General features: G+C 36.7%; 5 protein-coding genes across 7 annotated transcripts; 2 read left to right on the top strand and 3 right to left on the bottom strand.

Annotated features, from left to right (window-relative positions):
* Window positions 1-1141: 1141 nt before the first annotated feature.
* LOC119983091 (probable WRKY transcription factor 12) lies at window positions 1142-3800 on the bottom strand. Its single transcript, XM_038826756.1, has 4 exons — window positions 3224-3800; window positions 3046-3116; window positions 2480-2659; window positions 1142-1456 (listed from the first exon to the last, which is right to left on the bottom strand). The coding sequence occupies exons 1-4, from the start codon at window positions 3476-3478 to the stop codon at window positions 1288-1290; spliced, it is 675 nt and encodes a 224-aa protein (XP_038682684.1). The 5' UTR covers window positions 3479-3800; the 3' UTR covers window positions 1142-1287.
* Window positions 3801-6331: 2531 nt separating this feature from the next.
* LOC119982285 lies at window positions 6332-9596 on the bottom strand. Of its 3 annotated transcripts, XM_038825587.1 has the most exons (3): window positions 9219-9596; window positions 7684-7883; window positions 6332-7127 (listed from the first exon to the last, which is right to left on the bottom strand). In XM_038825587.1, the coding sequence occupies exons 1-3, from the start codon at window positions 9297-9299 to the stop codon at window positions 7106-7108; spliced, it is 303 nt and encodes a 100-aa protein (XP_038681515.1). In that variant the 5' UTR covers window positions 9300-9596; the 3' UTR covers window positions 6332-7105. The 3 variants fall into 3 exon arrangements, 1 of the variants encoding a protein (XP_038681515.1); XR_005464334.1 differs by lacking the exon at window positions 6332-7127 and having other exon boundaries at window positions 7144-7883; window positions 9172-9596; XR_005464335.1 differs by lacking the exons at window positions 6332-7127; window positions 9219-9596 and adding an exon at window positions 8889-9120 and having other exon boundaries at window positions 7144-7883.
* A 217-nt stretch (window positions 9597-9813) lies between these two features.
* Window positions 9814-11366, bottom strand: LOC119982250 ((13S,14R)-1,13-dihydroxy-N-methylcanadine 13-O-acetyltransferase AT1-like). The gene has a single exon (XM_038825538.1). The coding sequence runs from the start codon at window positions 11247-11249 to the stop codon at window positions 9894-9896; it is 1356 nt and encodes a 451-aa protein (XP_038681466.1). The 5' UTR covers window positions 11250-11366; the 3' UTR covers window positions 9814-9893.
* A 2694-nt stretch (window positions 11367-14060) lies between these two features.
* LOC119982849 lies at window positions 14061-14939 on the top strand. The gene has a single exon (XM_038826432.1). It carries the CDS (start codon window positions 14101-14103, stop codon window positions 14680-14682), a length of 582 nt encoding a protein of 193 aa, XP_038682360.1. The 5' UTR covers window positions 14061-14100; the 3' UTR covers window positions 14683-14939.
* A 1172-nt stretch (window positions 14940-16111) lies between these two features.
* Window positions 16112-18387, top strand: LOC119982780 (trihelix transcription factor ASIL2-like). The gene has a single exon (XM_038826336.1). It carries the CDS (start codon window positions 16853-16855, stop codon window positions 17933-17935), a length of 1083 nt encoding a protein of 360 aa, XP_038682264.1. The 5' UTR covers window positions 16112-16852; the 3' UTR covers window positions 17936-18387.
* Window positions 18388-19149: the final 762 nt, after the last annotated feature.

The following is a 19149-nucleotide window of genomic DNA, read 5'->3' as shown; positions in this document are numbered from 1 at the left end:
CCACATTCATACACTTTAAGACCCACAACCCCACTCATACAGTTAATAGTATTCAAATAATTTTAAAATTATATTGAATTGTATGGAAATTTAATGTTTCATAGGAGTGGTTTGATGTTGTTTTGGTTTCTCAAAGGTCATGTATTGCTAATTATGAGAGTCTTTTGATATTACTCAATTAATGAAATTCATTTGAAGTATTTAGTTTGAAAACATTTTGTGTGTTTTTGGCATTAATTACCATCATTTTGTGGGAATTTTTGTGTGTTTTTATCATTTTGTGTGTTTTTGATGTATTTTGTGTGTTTTTGTAGTATTTAATTGATGTATTGTGCATGTTTAGAGTTTGATCAGTTTTAGTAGTCTGTTTGGATTGCAACATACACAACATGAGAGGCTTTTCTCATGCTATATTGTTCTAATGTGTAAGTAAATTCAACCCATTTGGTATTGGAACATGTAAGTGGTGACAGGAAATCACGGTAGAATTCAATGAGTTGTTGAAGGTCAAAGTGATTATAGACACAAATCTACCAGTCATACATAACATTTCAAAAATATAAATTCAAAAATCTTATTCTAAAAATATTAAGAATTTTATTCCAAAAATATCATTTCAAAAATACTACTTATGCTACATTGTACTTCTAGATATTAAATGTCACTTTGTAGAGATTGTTGTACTAATCATACAATATTGTCTCATAAACATGTCTTTGGTGACCTATAACACTTTGTAGATACTAGAGACGCAAATAAAAATTGATAAACTCTTAGCATACTTATTCTTTGTGCATCAAATTTCTTACACCCTATTAGAAAAAAATTTTCTTAGCAAATTAAAAAACAAGTATTGTACATATTTTATCTTCATCTCACAATCATCTCTATTTTCTACAATTAAAGCTCTACTGCTCTTCATGTTAACAAAGTATCGAAAAACTTCCACACATCTCTATTTTTCAATCAAAATATGTGCCGCGCGAAGCGCGGGCATGCAACTAGTTTCATTAATTTACGAAGGCAAAAAAACTGTTTTTTTAGTGAGAATTTCTGGAAACAATATATATATATATATATATATATATATATATATATATATATATATGTATGTATGTTTGTATGTATGTGGTGAGAGAAAGCAAATGTAGTCATAAATTATAATTCCCCTAACATCGCCAGGGAGTTTCACAATCTTATACATTACACACACACGTGTGTATATATATATATACCAAATGAACAAGGCAAATGTGTTCGTTGTGTAATTGGGGAAGATAGATAGATCTAAAAAGAGGAGAAGCGGTTGTTATCATGGTCGGATGAGTTGGAGTCATCGCAGGTAGAGTGATTGTGTCTACCTTCATAGGTTGTTATAACCATTCGACAATCCTCCGATAGCCGTTCTACTCGTTTCTTCACTCGACAGTTGTTGTGCGTGCACCGGTAGTAGCTTCTGACACAAATTTCAAACAAAGAATCGTTAGCAAATCAGGCAAACATTCATGTTTCCTCTTGTTACTTGGTATGAAGAAATATATTAGCTGAAAACCAAAAGCTTTTATACACAAACATATATATATATATATGTATGTAAAGGCAAACATATGAATTCTCCTATCAGGTTTAGCCTAAAAACGAAGGAGTTTCAAATATATATACAATGATTTTATTAGTCATATATATATATATATATATGAAGTTTTTTTTTTCCCGATGATATACATATTAAGTTTGTTAATTAAATCACACCTGACTAATAATATGTTACATTAATCTTATATTTCGCTCGATCATAATCTTTAATCCTCTCAAAATTAAGCATTCACATGAAAAGTCACATATATATAACTCCCATAATATATAGACTAGTATCTCATATAGTACTCACGTCTTGATGTATAGGAAGCATTAGCCATATATTCTGTACAATACACACACACACACACATATCTATCACTCTCATATATATAGCTTCTGCATAGAAAATTCTTGAATTACTTGGTGAAAGATGTAAATGGATTTTCTTGTGAAGTAAGAAGATTATTCCAATTACAAAAGAAGAACTCTTTTTTTGTAAGGTCATAGAGAACAGAACAACTGGATTCAAAGTATTCATAGTAAATTTAAAATATATATATATTAGTCTGATCACCTTGATAGTGATGTTGGAAATATTGTCAAATTTGAATTATGTTCATATTTGATGCATATCTTCATACATGCATAATATGCAAGCTAAACGCAAATTAAGACTAAATCTTGAGCAACAAATTTTGATTTAGGAAGATGCCTAAATATGCACACATTCTATCTTAATTATCAATGAAATCCAAGCTTTATATATATGAAATCATTGATTAAATAAAACTATGTTGTACAAACATGAAGAAAACTATGTAAGAAAACAAATAATATTGAAGGAATATTAGCTAGATATATACATACATAACCAGGTAGAGAGAAAGAGTCGATATACCTTGGATGGAGGCTGTTCTTGACGAGTTTTTGGCCATATTTTCTCCACTTATAACCATCATCAAGCACATCCACATCACTCCTTGTTTGGAAGCAGAATCTTGGTTCTCTCAGTTTCCTCCTCACCTTCATTTTATTACTACTATTTTTCTGATCTGTGGATCCTGATGAGCTTCTCCACCTGACAACAATATTCCCAGCAAATGAAACAAGGCCCAATCAGCATATATATATGTATATATACACACACACACACACATATATACAGAGACATATATATATATTTTTTCATTCATGGAATTATTACTCGTGTAGAGATTTGGGCATCAATGGGTATCAAGACTTTGCTGAAATCATATATGTATACATGTACTATTTAACTGCAGCCACTATGAAGGAAAAGAAAGAGAGAGAGAGAGAGAAAAGAAAAGAAAATAGAAGTTGATCTAAAGCTAGCTAGCTAGCTGCAGTCTCTTCCACATATGTATATAGATCTCCTAATTAGATTCTTCATGGAATATTTTCTAGGGCATGTGATGGGGAAAATGATAATTTCTCTGTACGTACCAAGAATCGTTGCTGCCATTATTGGCATTTCCATCGTCGTTAACAGTAGTCTTCGGATCCAATGTTCCCACCTAAATCAAATTATTTCCATCAACATATCAATCAATGAAAACTGCAAAAGCATACACAATTAATTAACATGACAGCAGTAGTAACTAATTAATGGGAATTAAATTACCTGGTTATTGCCTTGGCCGGCCGTAAAACCGGTGGAAGCAGTGGTGGTTATAGGAGGAGTAGTGATCTGGTGATGATGATGAGAAGATATGTGTTGGGAAGGGGACATGAAACTTAAGACCTGGTTTTCTTCGAATTGGACAAAACCCAGTTCATGAATATTCCCTTGTGGAGTAGTACTATTACTAGTACTAGTAGAGAATGAGACCTGTAAACTACTTGGAACAACACCTCCTCCTAGCCTTTCTGCTTCCATTATTAATTAATTTGATCTCTCCCTCCTTTTCTTCTTCTTCTTCTTCTTCTTCTTGTTCTCTCTTGCTATTAACTTTATTTGAAATTATATATATGGAGAGAGATATCAACCGGTGCAATCACTTGCTGATCCTGTTGAGGCTCTGGAGCAGTGTGTTTTCCACGATCGCTGATCAATGATGCATAGGCTATTAAGGTCAACAAGAGTAACACGGAATATATACAATATGTTTGATTTCCTGGAAGAAGAATTCCTTCCCATCAAGGGAAATAGGGATATGTAGAAAAACAAAAAAGGTTCATTTGTGTAAGGGGTAACTCGAAACCAATAATCTAGGGATTGTGTGGGGAAAAAAGTGTATATATATATACACACACACACATATATACATTGGCCTAGTAATTAGGCTGTCTCATAGCCTGAATTAACTCTAAACCTCTGTAGAAAGTACTATAAACATGATTAATAGTCAATAAGTTCATGTAGTACCCACTTTAAATATTTGAAATAAAAAATTAATTGTATATATATATACATATATATATATATGGAAGATGGGGATTTAATTGGACAGGTGAGAAAAATAACATTTATTCCCAATATTTTCAATAATTTAGATTAATGTTTTTAAAAGTGAAATTAATTATTATATATTTATAATCAAACTTACACAATATCAATAATGCCTTTAAAATGAGAACCACGAGTAAGTCAATAATACAAATGTGTGTGGTATCTCATAAATATCTCGATTTCGAGTCTGCCCCATCCCCTTCTACTATAACCAAAAAAAAGAATAATGCCCTTAAAAGATATACTAAAACCCTTAATTATCTTTGCTACTCCAAGTAATGGCTCATGTCTAGTTTCCTTGAACTAGTAGAATGAGATGTGGAAGCCTCCATTCTTTAAATACGTGTAATCTTATCCCGATAATTTTAAAAAAAAAAAAAAAACAGAAATATATTTTCCTTCAAACTTATGAAACGCATTGGAGATATATATTAACAGAGTTTTTTTTTATATAATATATGTGTGTGTGTATATCTGTGTGTGTGTATCAGCCAAAGGGGGAATATAGTTATGTTCAGTAACATGTCTCCTCTTGTCACTAAAAATTTAATATGATTTCTTCATCAATTTAAGTAAGAATGATTAAGAAGAACTAATTGCTTCAGAACACATGTTTCATTAATCTCTATTTAATTATAATTAATTACATTTGAAGCTTTATAGATAATTAATTAATTAGAGAGAGAGAGAGCAATATAGTCTTGGGAAGCAATGAGTAGTGGTGGAGTACATGAGAACTTCCCATCTATGTCAATGACTCAATATGACTTATGGCAGTTGAAAAGGAGATAGATTGATAAAATAATAATAATAATAATAATGGAGCCTTTCAAATCCTGCTAAATCATATTCCATTATTTTCCTGAAAAAATATGAGAAAGAGAGAAAAAGAAAAACTATGATAACCCTAGCCTCCCCCCTATTCCACTGTTTTTCCTCACTCACTCACTCACTCACTCTCTCTCTCTTTTCCATGAAATGACCTCCCCAACTTCCCCCATTACACCAACAACAGCTAGAGAGAGCTCCCTCTCTCACAGCAACACCCAGACACAAATAATTGCTTCTTTTTCATATATATTTTTCATTTATTTTTTTTCTCTTCTTTCTTCATAGTTTGCATGTAATCACTTGTATATATGTTAGAACTTCAAACACAATACAAAAAAAAAATATCAACGAAAACTTGCTCTAGTGGTAACCCTAATACTTATTAATTAGAATGTGAACCAAGTTCGAGTCTCAACTCTCTTTTATTTTGAACAAATATATTGTTGGGTTCATAAGACCAATCAAATACAAATGTATTTTTTAAAAAAATATATTTGTATTTGATTGGTCTTATGAACCCAACAATATATTTGTTCAAAATAAAAATTAAATTTAACATAAAAAGTGCATGATAATTCTGGATCTTTGAATATAAAATAAAAGAAATTTCATATACATTTCAGGTTGCATTGTAGATTTGTGGTTGTAGTCAAATAATTTCCATATAAAGACTACTTTGATTTAATTGGACTCAAAATATATAGTTGAAAGTGTTAGAACTTAGAACTTTACAATATTCTTTTGGCCGGTGGTCCAAGGAATGTCATTTTTTCTCTACTATATTCAATAAAACCATAAAAAATCCTGCAAAGTAGGAATATAAGAACCAAAAATAACTTTCCATTTAAAGTCAAGAAAATAGCAATTCATCCGCCGATTATTTTGAGTTAGTTGTAATTCAGCTGAAATTCAAGAACTTTACGTAGTCGTAAAGTTATAGGACGAACCGGCTTGGGCGATCCAAATATTTGGAGTTTACATTAGCCACTATAGAAAGAATAGTCATTTTATGAACCGTATAAAATTGGAAGGAACTGATGAATGATTATGAGAGACACAAAAATAGAGAGTTCACACAGATAATTAGGGATTTGAGTTCAACAACTTCGAATGATAGCCTAGCTACCGGTGAATCTTTCTTATGCTAAATCGTATGACGAGTAAATCTAATTTTAACAACCGACAATGTAACAATGATGATTTTAGTAAGACTCGATGAGCAAATGCCTGAACCTAAATATGTAATTCTCATGGGAATACCGAGTCTTATAGTACTGTTTAGGGAGTCGATAAGCTAATTCTTGTAAATGTTTATTTATCTAATTGTCCACCTAAGTTTGATTGGCATTGGCAACAATATTGAGGTGAAGTTGCAACAAATACATTATACATCCCTGAGGTATTTTAAAAAATGGTATTATATATATATATTTCATAAAAGAAAAAGAAAAAGAAAGATGAAATTATAATGAATGGGAGGCACACTTAAGTGACTTCCTCTGTGCCAAATAATGATTACAGAATAGTTGGTTCAACTTCATGAGTGTCTCTCACTGTTTCAGACAAATCCTCACACGTGCTGCTATTCCTTTGGAGAGCTTTAACCTACAAAAGACAAGACAATTAAACATAGGAAAAAAATAAAACATGTCAAGGATTCTAATAGCTAGTTGAAGGGCAATTTTACAATTTATAAGGGAATTTGAATTTGATGGTTCTATGGAGTTTTTCTTTCTTGACCAGCAACTGAACAATTCTGTACAACTAGAGAGAGAACTCAACCTTAAGAGGTCCTGCATGCTTTGAGATAGCAAGAAATTCCATACCTCTTATGAGTATTTTATGAGAAAAAAAACCCTAGATTTCAATCAGGGAAAGAAAAAGGACCGGACAGTGAGGGACCCAAAGCATTCATCATTTCTGGGTTTTAAATTCTAACTTGTAATAACTAAAGAACTTCAGAAAAAGATTGCAAATTGAAGCAATAAGAGAGACAGAGATAAAGGTAGTATATATGTGCTGAATTCCATGCAATAATCATGGCCTTCTCAATCACAATTCAAAGAGTCTAATGATGATAGAGTGAGGCATCAGATATTTGGAGGGTCCCAGTATGTCTCTCAGATCTTTTGTCCAATTCTCTACTACTCTTCTTTTCTTCTTTATCTTTTGTTGTTTCCTCCAAAAGAATATATGTTTCTTGCAGGTAAGACTTAACAATCTTCACCCAACTTGTTCAATCAACCTGTTCAAACATATATATATATATATCAGCTATATCAATCAACCTGTTCAACAAATTTTAATGACGTTGCAAAAACACAATAAGAGATTAAACAGAAAAACAAGACACCTGAAGCAGAAAACTATGCACTAAAATTATATATCACTTCAATGAGAGCATATATAGCTTCTGCAAAATCTACAGCATTCATTTAATTTACTATAGAAGCCACACCAAGAAACCAATTACTTCGGGGACCTCTTCATTTTATAGAACTGAAGTAATCTTCATATATAGCAACAAACTTTTCCACTAACGGGAATCATAGAGAGTTGTAGCAGCAATCTAAACAAATTACATGGACTATAGTCCAATTTTCTTTGTTTAAGGCATTTTATCCTTAATCTAAAAAGGAAATAGTGTTGGTGGGGCACCAATAAACAAGGGTGTCAACCATGTAACATCTACAGTAAAGTCAAAAGCTTCAAGAACGTTAGATTTATCAGAATCATTTTGGCCCAAGAACTGAAACCTAAAGAAATGTTATGCAAACATCTGGAGAGCCTTCATTGCCTACCCCTTTTTGATTATTTCCGTTGGGTTCTCCACGTTCAAGGACCAAGTAATTTTCATCTTTTCAAGCAAGCGCCTGTATCTTAAGATTCTTAACAGAAACCTTATCAACTCAAGTATGTTTTCTTGCCCTTCAAAATGCGTATATATCAAACATGCCACAGCTTTGTCCTTCAATTCCCAGCGATTAATCCTATCACATTTCTGAAAGCAAAAGACATAGAAAACATGGTTCAATAGAGATCAATAACAAAAAAAAAAAAACTGTATGCAAATAGAAGTTAGTAAGCACAATGCCTTCATCAATGGTAGATCCACAAAATTCCTTCAAAATATATACTCCAATACACATAGTTGCGGAATAAAAAACAAGAGCGTAGTTGAAGATGCAAAAGAAATGACCATTTTATCAATTGCAACCTTTACCAACTGAGTCAAGTACCAAGATGCTGTAATATGGTTTATCAATTAAAGCAACCGTATAGTTCAAGTAAGAGTTTGGCCTGATTATGTAATGAATTTCAATATCTTATTCACTTTTGTTCATTTGCCCCATGTTTCAATATTTAAAAGCAGCATCTTATGTTCTGATATTGAAGGATAAGTTCATATCTAGAGGAAACAGTTTATTAGAATTACAAATTAACAATCAACATCTCAAACTAAAGCAAAGCAAGTCTTAGTAATTGGTCAAGAGTCGACATATCTATTTAAGCTAACACCAGTATGAAGGTATACATCATCTATGAGCAAGCCAAGACAACTCCAAAGCAATTAGTATAGGAAACACAAGTTAGAAAAGCAAAGGAACAATTATTGCAGCCTAAAATGCACAATAAACAGTGCACAAAACTATACAGCTTTAAAGCCGCAACTTTTATATGCCCAATAATGAAAAATGAACGGCCATATACTGCAAGCAAGAAAAAAAGTGAAAGTCAATAGCATGCAAAATAGGTCATTACTTTAAATCAATTGCAAGGCAGCAAGGGTCTCTAGAGTTGGAGAATGCTCAAGAAAATGCAATATAAATTCCAGGTTGCATTTATCTGCTCCAGCGTAAAGCTTTAGGGTCCTTTTGGTTTGTTGTTGTTTTCAAGTGATTTCACCTACTTTCCTGTTTCCCGTGTTTCTAACCAAACGCGTTTTCTGAGTTGTTTTCTGTTTTCCAGAAAATGAAAACAGAATATGCATGGAAAACAAGCATACCAAACAGACCCAGGGACTTCAGATTTTGAAATGGAGCAGGAAAACAATCTGGTTCATGAATCTTAGGGTGTTAAAACTGAATGTCCACAAAATAACAACAATGAGAAACTCCATAATCGAAACCTCTGACTCTCTGAGGATCACTACCATCTCTGTACATTAAGACAGATGTCACAAAGTTGTAAATTTCACTACAAACTCCAATTGGTATGCAAACTTGATATGGGGTGACCAAAACTCGCAGTGATCGATATCTAAGAAAAGCATTGAGGTTCAAAAATACCTCATCTCCTTGATAACAGGCTGTCCCTGACTACAGAGTCTATCAACCTTGTCTCTCATTCTCATATCAACGTCACGTTCTCCCCTCCTACGTCCTTCTCGAGCAGTTTCAGGATCTTTTGAGTACATGATCAATAGTCAGTAGTCAGTGGGTCAGTGGGGAATTTTATCGAACAGGTGGTGGACTATACAAACTGGAGGTGGGGTGTTCTTGGGACTGTGCCGGTGGTTGTGCGGAGCTGGGCTGCCCTTCACACCGGACATTTGGGGCTGGTGCCAGAGGAGTTGACATCGTTTGAGCCAGTCGAGGGCCATCACGTGTGCAGGAGGAGTCTGTGGATGCTCGTTGTAACGGACCCCGCCGCAAGTGTTCGAACTTTCGGATCGTGGGGGTCTAGGATTCCAGGCATGGGAAAGTTTGTTAGTTTGGTACTTTGGTTGGACTTTCAATGAGCTCACTTTTGTCATTACCATTTTGTTCTCTCCTTCTTGGGCCTAAGCCTTAAATGAGCCCAAATATGATGGGCTTGATTGAATATCCACCAAGGGACAGTTGGCCCAAATATGTTGGGCCTTTTGACATGTCATGACAAGTCAGCAATTTTGAGTACGAAATTGACCGAAATTAGACTGGAGTGATCAATTGTTGAAATTTTTTCAGTGACCAATCTTATTATTCATTAAAAAACAAAGCATACAGCCATACATACAGAGTGGCATAAGCTAAGAGTACACATCTGGGTTCACGGTGGCATATGCCAATAATTCTGGATCACTCTCAAATATTGCCATTTCTTCCTTATCCAAAACCACCCATGCTTCTATACCATCACCACAGCTCGTCTCCTTCTGAAGAATAAAATTCTTCAAGAATGTCTTCACAATTGGACCAAGAGCAACCCATATAGGCTTCCCCCACCCAAAATCAGCTTCATAGAAACCCATTGTACACATACTTGCAACTCCATAAATGATTGGCTTTCTTGAGTCAGAATACATTGCTTGCTCTTCTTCTAATGACTTGTGAATCTCCTTGTAACCTTCTTTGCCTTGCAATTTCTGCAAATAGTCTAAATCAACTTTGTCCACTGTTTTCCTTATGAGACTGACCAAGTGAGGTAGTTCCTCACCGTTTTTCTCAGTTGTTGGATCATAACATGTAGTCTTTGTCAAGAAAATATTGCCGACTGTATGCTGTGGTAGCGATGGCTTCAGTCTGGGACGAAGATTGATGGAAAATGTCAGCAGCGACGGTCTTATTTGGGACTCCGAAGACGCTTCTCTGAATGCTTTGAAGGCAGATTTCCAAATAAGCCCAGATACCGCTCCAGAGCGAGATGGGTTAGGGACTTGTTCACTTCTTGCCTTCGCCTTGAGAGACGATAAAGCCGCTGCGTCGAAAACAAACCTCTGAATCCTGCCCTGCGCTTCTTTAGCCATGGAGGATAGCTCTCCGGTTGATGCCAAAGCCGGTGAAAACTCTTCGTTTGGTGGGAAAATCGTCGCGGCTGTGTTATCGACATTCACTTCCTTATCGCAGTTTTCGCGAGCAATGGCAGCCCAATCTTTCACAAAAGCAGTAAAAGTGGCTGCGTCGATGAGTTTGTGGAAAAAACACATGCCAAGCGCAATCCCACCACATGAAAATATGTTAGCTTTAACAGCTATTTGCGCCACCTCCTCCGGCGGCTCCTTGCTAATAATTTCACATGGAAGGAAGCTCTCCAGTAACTCCATTTTAGGAGGACTAATACATTCACTCATAGAACAACTTACTCTGGCTTCCATATACAGAGCTCCCTCATCGTTACAGTCAATGGTGGTAGCATCTTTGATCCTTCCTGCAATTGGGTAAAAGCGAGCCAGTGCTTTTGACAGTGAATCTTTAAGAAGTGCAATTTTGTTCTCGACCGGGATTTGATCGCCAGTAGCAGGGTAGAAGAACACAAATGGGAAGTACATTAAGGGAGAAAACTGGTCAAGAAATGAGAGCTTGAAAGTTCTAAGGTGAGGAGGTGTTGGGGAAGATGGTTTAATGGCTTCCCTTGTAGTAGTGGCTTCAACTCCCATCTCAACCATTGTTTTAGAACAGAGAGTGTTAGTTGCAGAGACTACAGCATGTGATCAATGTTCCATTTCATGCTCAGTTTATGAAGGGAGTGAGTGTCCAAGATTGTTTCTTGAATGAGCAGACAATTGTTGACTGGATGATAATAATTAAATCAAACACAACGCCTGTCTATATACTAATATGTAACTGTCTTTCTCAATTGGGCTGACTATTGTTGACCGGGTGATAACAGGACAAAGGATTGGTGTGCTTATGCACTAGACTTTAGCCAACTTACTATGATGTCAAATTAAAAATTCTTATACGTGCGGATTTGATGACATTCAAATTTAGATCCATAACGAATATCCAAATAGCAAACTTGTATAATGTCGTTATCGGTTACCTAAAAAAATTTATATTGCTATTATTAGTTACTACATGGTCAGCAATTGTATGCTCATTTGAGAAACAAGGATAACCACGTGCAATACATGCCTCACTATTCATGAGGTGTACTGGTAAAAAGATAGTGGAGTTCAATTGACTAGAATTGTATTGGAAGGTAGATCAATGATTTCAAAGAATAATTTTCCTTGCATTGCCTTATAAATTGACATTTAAAAGGAACAAAATTAAAGAGTGAATTTAATTTAGGGATAATTCTCGAAATCGCCCTTATATTTTGCAAAAAATTTCAACCAAGTCCTTATATTTTTTTTCTCGGATTAAATGAGCTCTTGTACTTTTCATGTTGGACAACATTTAACTCTTATATTTTATTTAGTTGTTAAAATTTGCTGGCGTCGCAAGTAATAAATGAGGTGTCGTCGCATTAGTGGTCAAATTATATAAAAATTAAAAAAAAAAAAAACATAAATTCTCTCTTCCTCCTCCTCTGCGAACTTTTTGATGTCGCCGCTCATCTTCCGGCAAGCCAAAAACGGCGGTTACCGTTGCTACTACCATGAACACAGTACTATTTCGCACTCCAATCAAAGAGCCACAAGCGGTTCTGAAAAGAACAAATCCCCAATCTCTTGAATGGGCGGGCTGTCTTGTTCTTGATTTTTCAGGAGATTGAATCTCTTCACTGAATTTTCCCTTGAAAGGTTTACTGTGCTTGGTCTTTGGAAGGTTATCACTTCATATTCCTCATTAGTGCTTAGCTACCAAGAGCTAAGCTCAATTTCTGCTCTAAGACTAAGACCCAACTCTAGTTGGGGCAAGACATCCATTCCAATAGCAATCTTGTGTGGGATTACAGAGCTAAGTCCAATCTTTACTGGAAGACCCAGCCCTAGTTGGGTCAAGACATCCAATCCAATGATTATCTTGTGTTGGATTGCATATCGAAGCAACACACCTCACAGCACCACAGTTTTTTGTGACACGCCAGACAGTTTTTGCGTTTCAACTCACCTCACAGCACCTCGCCACACCTCACAGCACTCCCAAACGCTTACAATGTATGTTGAATTGTCCTACGTAATCAAATTATGTCAATTATTTTATTTTAGATTAATGTACAACATAAACATTAAGTGATTTTATATTAATATTATTAGTCATCTAATATAACCGTAATTTAGATACGCCAAACGCACCTCATAGCACTACACCGCACCGCACCACAGTTTTAAAAGTGATGCGCCAAACAGTTTTTTGCGTTCCAACTCACCTCACTGCACCACAGTTTTATAACTCACAGTACCACACCACACCTCACAGCACCTCAGAGCATTCCCAAACAAGTATTGTTCATTCACCACCGGTGATCTTGTGGAAGGGTGTCAATTGAATTGATGATTTAGTGAGTTATTATAAATTGGGGCTATAGCTGATTATCCAAAAAATGGAGGAATCAATTGGGATGAATACATTTTCAATTAAATTTAAATACAACTTTTTTAATGAAAAATTATGAATATGTTTTTATTTGAATTATGAGTCCTGCGGTATTTTTTTTCTCAAATAAAAATTAAATTGAAAGTTAAAAAATATAAAATTCTGAACCGTTGAATATAAACTTAAAACATTCTATGTCTTTTTCACGTCCAATTTGATTTTTGTTTGGGAAAAAAAATACCGTTGAATTTGCAATCCTGATCAAAACAAAATAATCATTTTTTTTCTTATCGAATTGATCTAATTTTTTGACGGTTAAAATACATTAGTGCTTGAAGTTAAAAAAAAAGAGCCTAAGGTCTTGAGCTTTTAACTTCTAAAATGTTCTGGATATGATGTATAGTGTCTATGATAAAGACTTGGGTAGGCAGACGTGAGGGAAGGAATGCTTCAACTCTTCAAAGTCTTCAATTTTGATTTGATGGTCTATAATTTTTGTTTTATTAGGAGAACAAGCAGACTTCAAGTCTTCAACGACTTGTAAATGTTTTTTAGAAACAACAAATGCATTGTGATTATATGTGACAAAACTCTGTATTGAATTTGTTTGACTTGGATTAAACTAAGTTTAGACAAAAGTCAAATACTTGAAATTTGGGTCCAAACACAAAATTTTGTAAGATTTAAAATCGTGTCCGAGTCTAAATACATAAAATCTTGTTCGATCTACTTGTTCGGACCCTAACCCATATTAGGTTATTGTCCGATTGATTTATCCGGATTTAAACCAATTCAGGTTTGATCAATTAAATACGTCCGAAGTCCAATCCAACTTAACATTCGGACATGTAAATATTGCGTAAATGCGTGATGTTGTTAGACTCGGAACCAATTTTTTTTATTATAGATTATTATAAATAGACTTGGTCGTCCCCTTCCAACTTTTCTTATTTTGACTAATAAATTACTAAGCGTGTCATTCATCTTCTATAAACTAGACTATTTTGCATCTCAAACCAAACTGAGAAAGCCATGGCTAACTATGGATCAGCCACACAAAGGCCACATTTGACTTCACCACAAGTGTCCGATCACGACGCCGGTGACTCGACCGGAAAACAGAGCAAGGAGTTCAGGTTTGTCTGTCCCTTCAACATCCCTTCCAACCCAGAATCCGCGGCAACCAGGATCATCAAGAACTTGTACAATCTCGGACTCTACTATTCACTATTTGTATGGCTTGTGCTCTTTATAAGCCTGATTCCAGCGCGTAAGGTGTCGTTGATATACTTGGTCATCATGACCTATATAACCACTCTGTATCTGTTACTGATAAAGGCAATTCCTGCTACAAGTTTCCTTCATAAGATCATTGGAAGAGGAGTTGTGTTGCCTTTGATTTGTCTTGTAACCATGGTTGAGCTCATCTTGACCAAGGCTGGCTTGCATCTCTTGATTTGTCTTGCTGCTACGATGCCTATTGTTTTGGTTCACGCAGTTTTGTGGGTTCTAAATGATGTGGCGGTGGACGGCGGCGGCGGTGGTGAAGAGGTGGTGGCTTTGGTGCAGAAGAGTGACACTCCTGGTGATGGTGGATCTGAGTCAATGGTTTAAGTCTTTTGTTTGACTTTTCTTTTTCTGTTCAGGTGTTAAAAAGAATTTTCCTAGAATATGCAACTAGACCCCTTAAGTTTGATCTACTTGCAGAGACACCCTTTTAACGAGAGTGTTTATAGTTTATACTTATATACCAAATAATTTGCATATCGCTCAATAATTTATGGTAATTCTTAAGGTTTGATTGTAATTTGATGGAACTTGGAATTTGTATGGTCTAAATATTAATAAAAAAAAAAATAATGCGTTTTTTTTTTTTTTCTTTTTGTAATAATATTAAGATGAAGATTTCGATTTGGCTGGGTGGGTCTTTGCCAGAGAATTTATGGGACAGAGAATTTCAAGTCATTCAGGCCCATGTTTCGAAAATGGATCCTATCAATTAAAGGTAGACTTTAGTCACACCCCAACATTTTCTAAAGGCACCCCGACTTACATTGACTTTGCTTTGATTTTGTATTTTTTTGGTCTTCAGTTGCTCACACCCCACTCTCAATTGAAGCCCAAGAGACTTTCATTCCCTTCGCCACAAACATCAACCCTAAAACCATATTTGACAAACCCTCGCCGTCACCGAGCAAACCAGATGTAGACTTTGTCCAGTGTCTTCACAACTGCAGAGATATTCGTCCTCCCTAATAAACCAATCAAGATTGACTTTGTTCAACAGGAACATCGGTGGTTGTAGGGGATCATTGTCGACGTTCGGATGACTCACAAGTTCAAGGATCTGGATATGGAAGAGCATTTGACGGCCCCCAGCGACTGAAATTCAGAGCTCGAGAGAAAGGGTCTACTCCATCTGAACCCAATTCCACCTTATCTGAACCCATTCCACATCGACCCATCGTCAATTTCACCCTTTATTAAGGCCTTGGCTTTATCTTCTTGTAGTCTCCACAAAGCTCAACACGCTTTTCCATCATATGGAACAACCCATGTAGTCTTCATTGTAAAAAGATTAACGTTCATGCTTTCCAATACCATGATTCATGCGTATTCGTGTTGTGATGAGTTGAATCTTGCAAGCAACTGTTTGATGGAATGGACGGAATGGTTGACAAGGAATTGGTTTCTTGGAATGGCTTGGGGTGTATTTGTAAAATGTTTGGGATTTTTTGTATTTTGGGTGTCTTTATAAATATTTATAAGTTTTTAGGGTATCTTTAACAAGGGGTGTCTTTAGAAAATATTGAGGTATGACTAAAGTTTACCTCAATTAAATCATGTAAGACGAAGGCCCATAAATCATAAACAAAAATATTTAAAGTCGGAGGACCATACAAAAAATAATTTCTAACATGCCTATCAAAAGTGGATTACATTGACATGGACCTTTCTACCCTTGTTTAGGGCCACCTCACCTCAATAAAGCTTGTATACCCTCCTCTAATATCTCTCTATATATCTCAATTAAAAAAAAAAACACCCACTAATCATAATTCATAGCCACCTCTCGTGTCTCGTCTCCTCTCTCAAAGTCAAATAACCCAAGAAATCAACCGCCGCTCGCCAAATAAAATAGCATAAAAATGACAACCCTAACCGCGCCCAAAACCTCCCTATGCGGTGATGATCATGACCGTCGTTATTATGATCATGGCTGATGGACGGTGGTGATGATAGGAGTGCACTTTCATGTGGAGCAAATCAATGACCATAACCCACAGAACACGCTAGCCTTTTCCCTTGGCCACCACCCCCAAACGCACCACACCTAAGCGGTGGTGGCCTCATCCATCCGTTTGTAGATCTCAAAATCAGCCGCACACCCCTCCACCCACCCACCACTTTAACCCCACCCAACCCCAAATATCAATCAATGATGTCACTAAACAACATCAACAACAACCGCCACTTCCTCTTCCCCTGCTTTTCCTCCTCCCTTGCTATCGTGCGGCGCTTCATTTATCCTCCGCCAACCCCAACCGAGTTTCTTCCTTTTATTTATCAAATACCTCCTTCGTGATCGACCGATTCACGTTTTGTTTCCTTCTATTCTCTAACTTTTGTCTTAGTGTTGTTGCTATCGTGCGCCGGCGTCTTTATCGTGCACCAGCGGCCGGCACCGCCATCGCAAGATTCTTCCTTTTGTCTCTCGAATAATTCTTCTCTTATCCACCGATTTACCCATTTTGTATCTTTTTGGTTCTTTTGGAATTACGCCATGGCTACGACTCCGTCGTCATCCTCACCACAAGAGACGTCTCATTCTTTTCCTGTCAACCCGCAACTGCTTCCGGCGCTTCCTGCTCTGCTGCAGCCGTCATCGGCGACTCCGTCAACGAACCCTCGGCGCCTTCCACCGCCTTGCTGGTCTAACGATGAGACTGTGGCCCTAATTGATGCCTATCGTGACAAGTGGTACACCCTGCGCCGTGGAAATCTGAAGGCTAACCACTGGCAGGAGGTCGCAGAAGATGTGGCTCGACGCTGCCCTATTGCTTCGCCTCCTAAGACCGCCGTCCAATGCCGGCACAAGATGGAGAAGCTGCGTAAGCGGTACCGCGCAGAGATCCAGCGTGCGAGATCTATGCCCGTCTCTAGGTTTTCGTCGTCCTGGGTCCACTTCAAGCGTATGGACGCTATGGAGAAGGGTCCATCAGCGAAACCCACTTACAATTCCGGTAGTGATAACGAGAATGACGTGGATGATAGCGATCATGACGATAACGGCAATCAAGATTTCTATGAAGATGGGTTGTTCAATAACAGTCGGAACAGAGAGTCTGATAATATGAGGAGTGTGAACAAGATGTATCGGAATGTTGTGGTCACGGGCTCTGGCAGTGGAGCTGCTGGAGGTGGGTATAGGATCCGGATACCCACTGGTGTGAGTATAGCTCAGCCTGCTCCGTCTAAATTTTATGCAAAAATTGATAACAGATATAGTCCACTCCCTAACCCTAATTTAAATAACAACAGTAACCCTAATTCTAAATCCGGGTTTGGGGCTAGGGTTGACAGGGAGTTTGATGAGAAGCCAAGGAAGAGGGAGAGGGGAAAGGAGGAGGATAAGGAACCAGTTGCGGAGATGGTGGGAGCCATAAAATTGTTGGGGGATGGGTTTGTGAGGATGGAGCAGATGAAGATGGAGATGGCGAGGGAGATGGAGACTATGAGGATGGAGATGGAGATGAAGCGAACAGAGATGATTCTAGAATCCCAGCAACGGATTGTGGAGGCCTTTGCGAAGGCCATGTCTGATAATCAGAAGAAAGCTAAGAGAATGCCTTCACCAGAATCTTAGGGACATAAATGTGCTGGCTTTAGCACTCCCTGGCTTGGTTTTTCTCAAGATGGAGTCATGTAAGCTCAAGGTTTTCAATGTCTAGTTCAATTTCATGCCGCATTTTTATTATATCTTGAGCTATTGAATGATGTATTGTAGAACTTTTAAATGTTTAGACTGCTGTGAGCTCGAGATTTTTAATGTCTAGTTCAATTTCACGCGGCATTTCTATTATATCTTGAATGATGTAGAACTTTAAATGGTTTAGAATGCTGTTTTAGATTGGTAGCTTTCTTTTCTTAAGTTGTAGGCTGAGGTAACCCAACTGTGTCATCTTTGGAATTTGATTCAATGTGGAGGAACCAAGTTGTTTCATATTCTGCTTATATCGAGAATGGTTACTTGTATGATGTTTGGATTACCGCATGGTAAAGTTTGTTTTATCATGTAAAGGATGCTTAATCTGGGGATGTCATCGTCTTGCTTGCTTGCTTTTGATTGCGTAAATTATCCTTCTTGGCATACCCTATTGAAGGTAGGAATTCTTTTGGAATCTAAAACCTTGTTGTTTCACCTTTTTACAGTTTCTGCTTGTGTGAATTGTGGAGTATAGGATGTACTATTCGACATCGACATGCCATTGCAATGGAAGTAAAATCTACTGTTGTTTGTAATTCGATGCAATGCAGAGAGACCAAGGTGTCTCTCATCGTTTGCAGTTGGGTTTTTCTGCCCATGCATAAATTGGTTTTCTCACAGTGATAAAGGTTGTCTGATTTTGGCATAATTTGACCCTGCCTGCTTTTGCACTTTTGTTGGTATAATGGAAGTTTGACCTGTTTTGAACTTTTTTCAAGTATTCTTCCTAATTATTTTGAAGAAGGTATGGTTTTTAAGCATCAATGGTGGTTATGCAGTTTCATATCACAACGGAGTTTATCGGAGGCGGGTTTTCCTTTGTGTCTTTTTCCAAAGTCCTTATGAAATAGTTCGTCAGAGTTGTGTCCCTAAATCAATCTAGTGACATCTCCAAAGGAGATTCATGCCTGGAATGGACACTGACGCCATGTTTTTTCTGGTACGAATGTGATAAAAAGTGTTGGCCAAATTATTGGCTCCTTTTGATACTCTCTTTTGTATGTGATATGGGCCTCAAATTCAATCGGTTGTTTCGGTAATAAAAGAGGTCACTCATGAACAAGTAAGTGCACGAGTTGTTCTCAGATTTTCTT

Source organism: Tripterygium wilfordii, chromosome 17 (genome assembly GCF_013401445.1).
Source record: "Tripterygium wilfordii isolate XIE 37 chromosome 17, ASM1340144v1, whole genome shotgun sequence".
Taxonomy (NCBI): Eukaryota; Viridiplantae; Streptophyta; class Magnoliopsida; order Celastrales; family Celastraceae; genus Tripterygium; species Tripterygium wilfordii.
The sequence above is the reverse complement of the archived record's forward strand: the minus strand, read 5'-3'. Positions and strand labels throughout refer to the sequence as shown.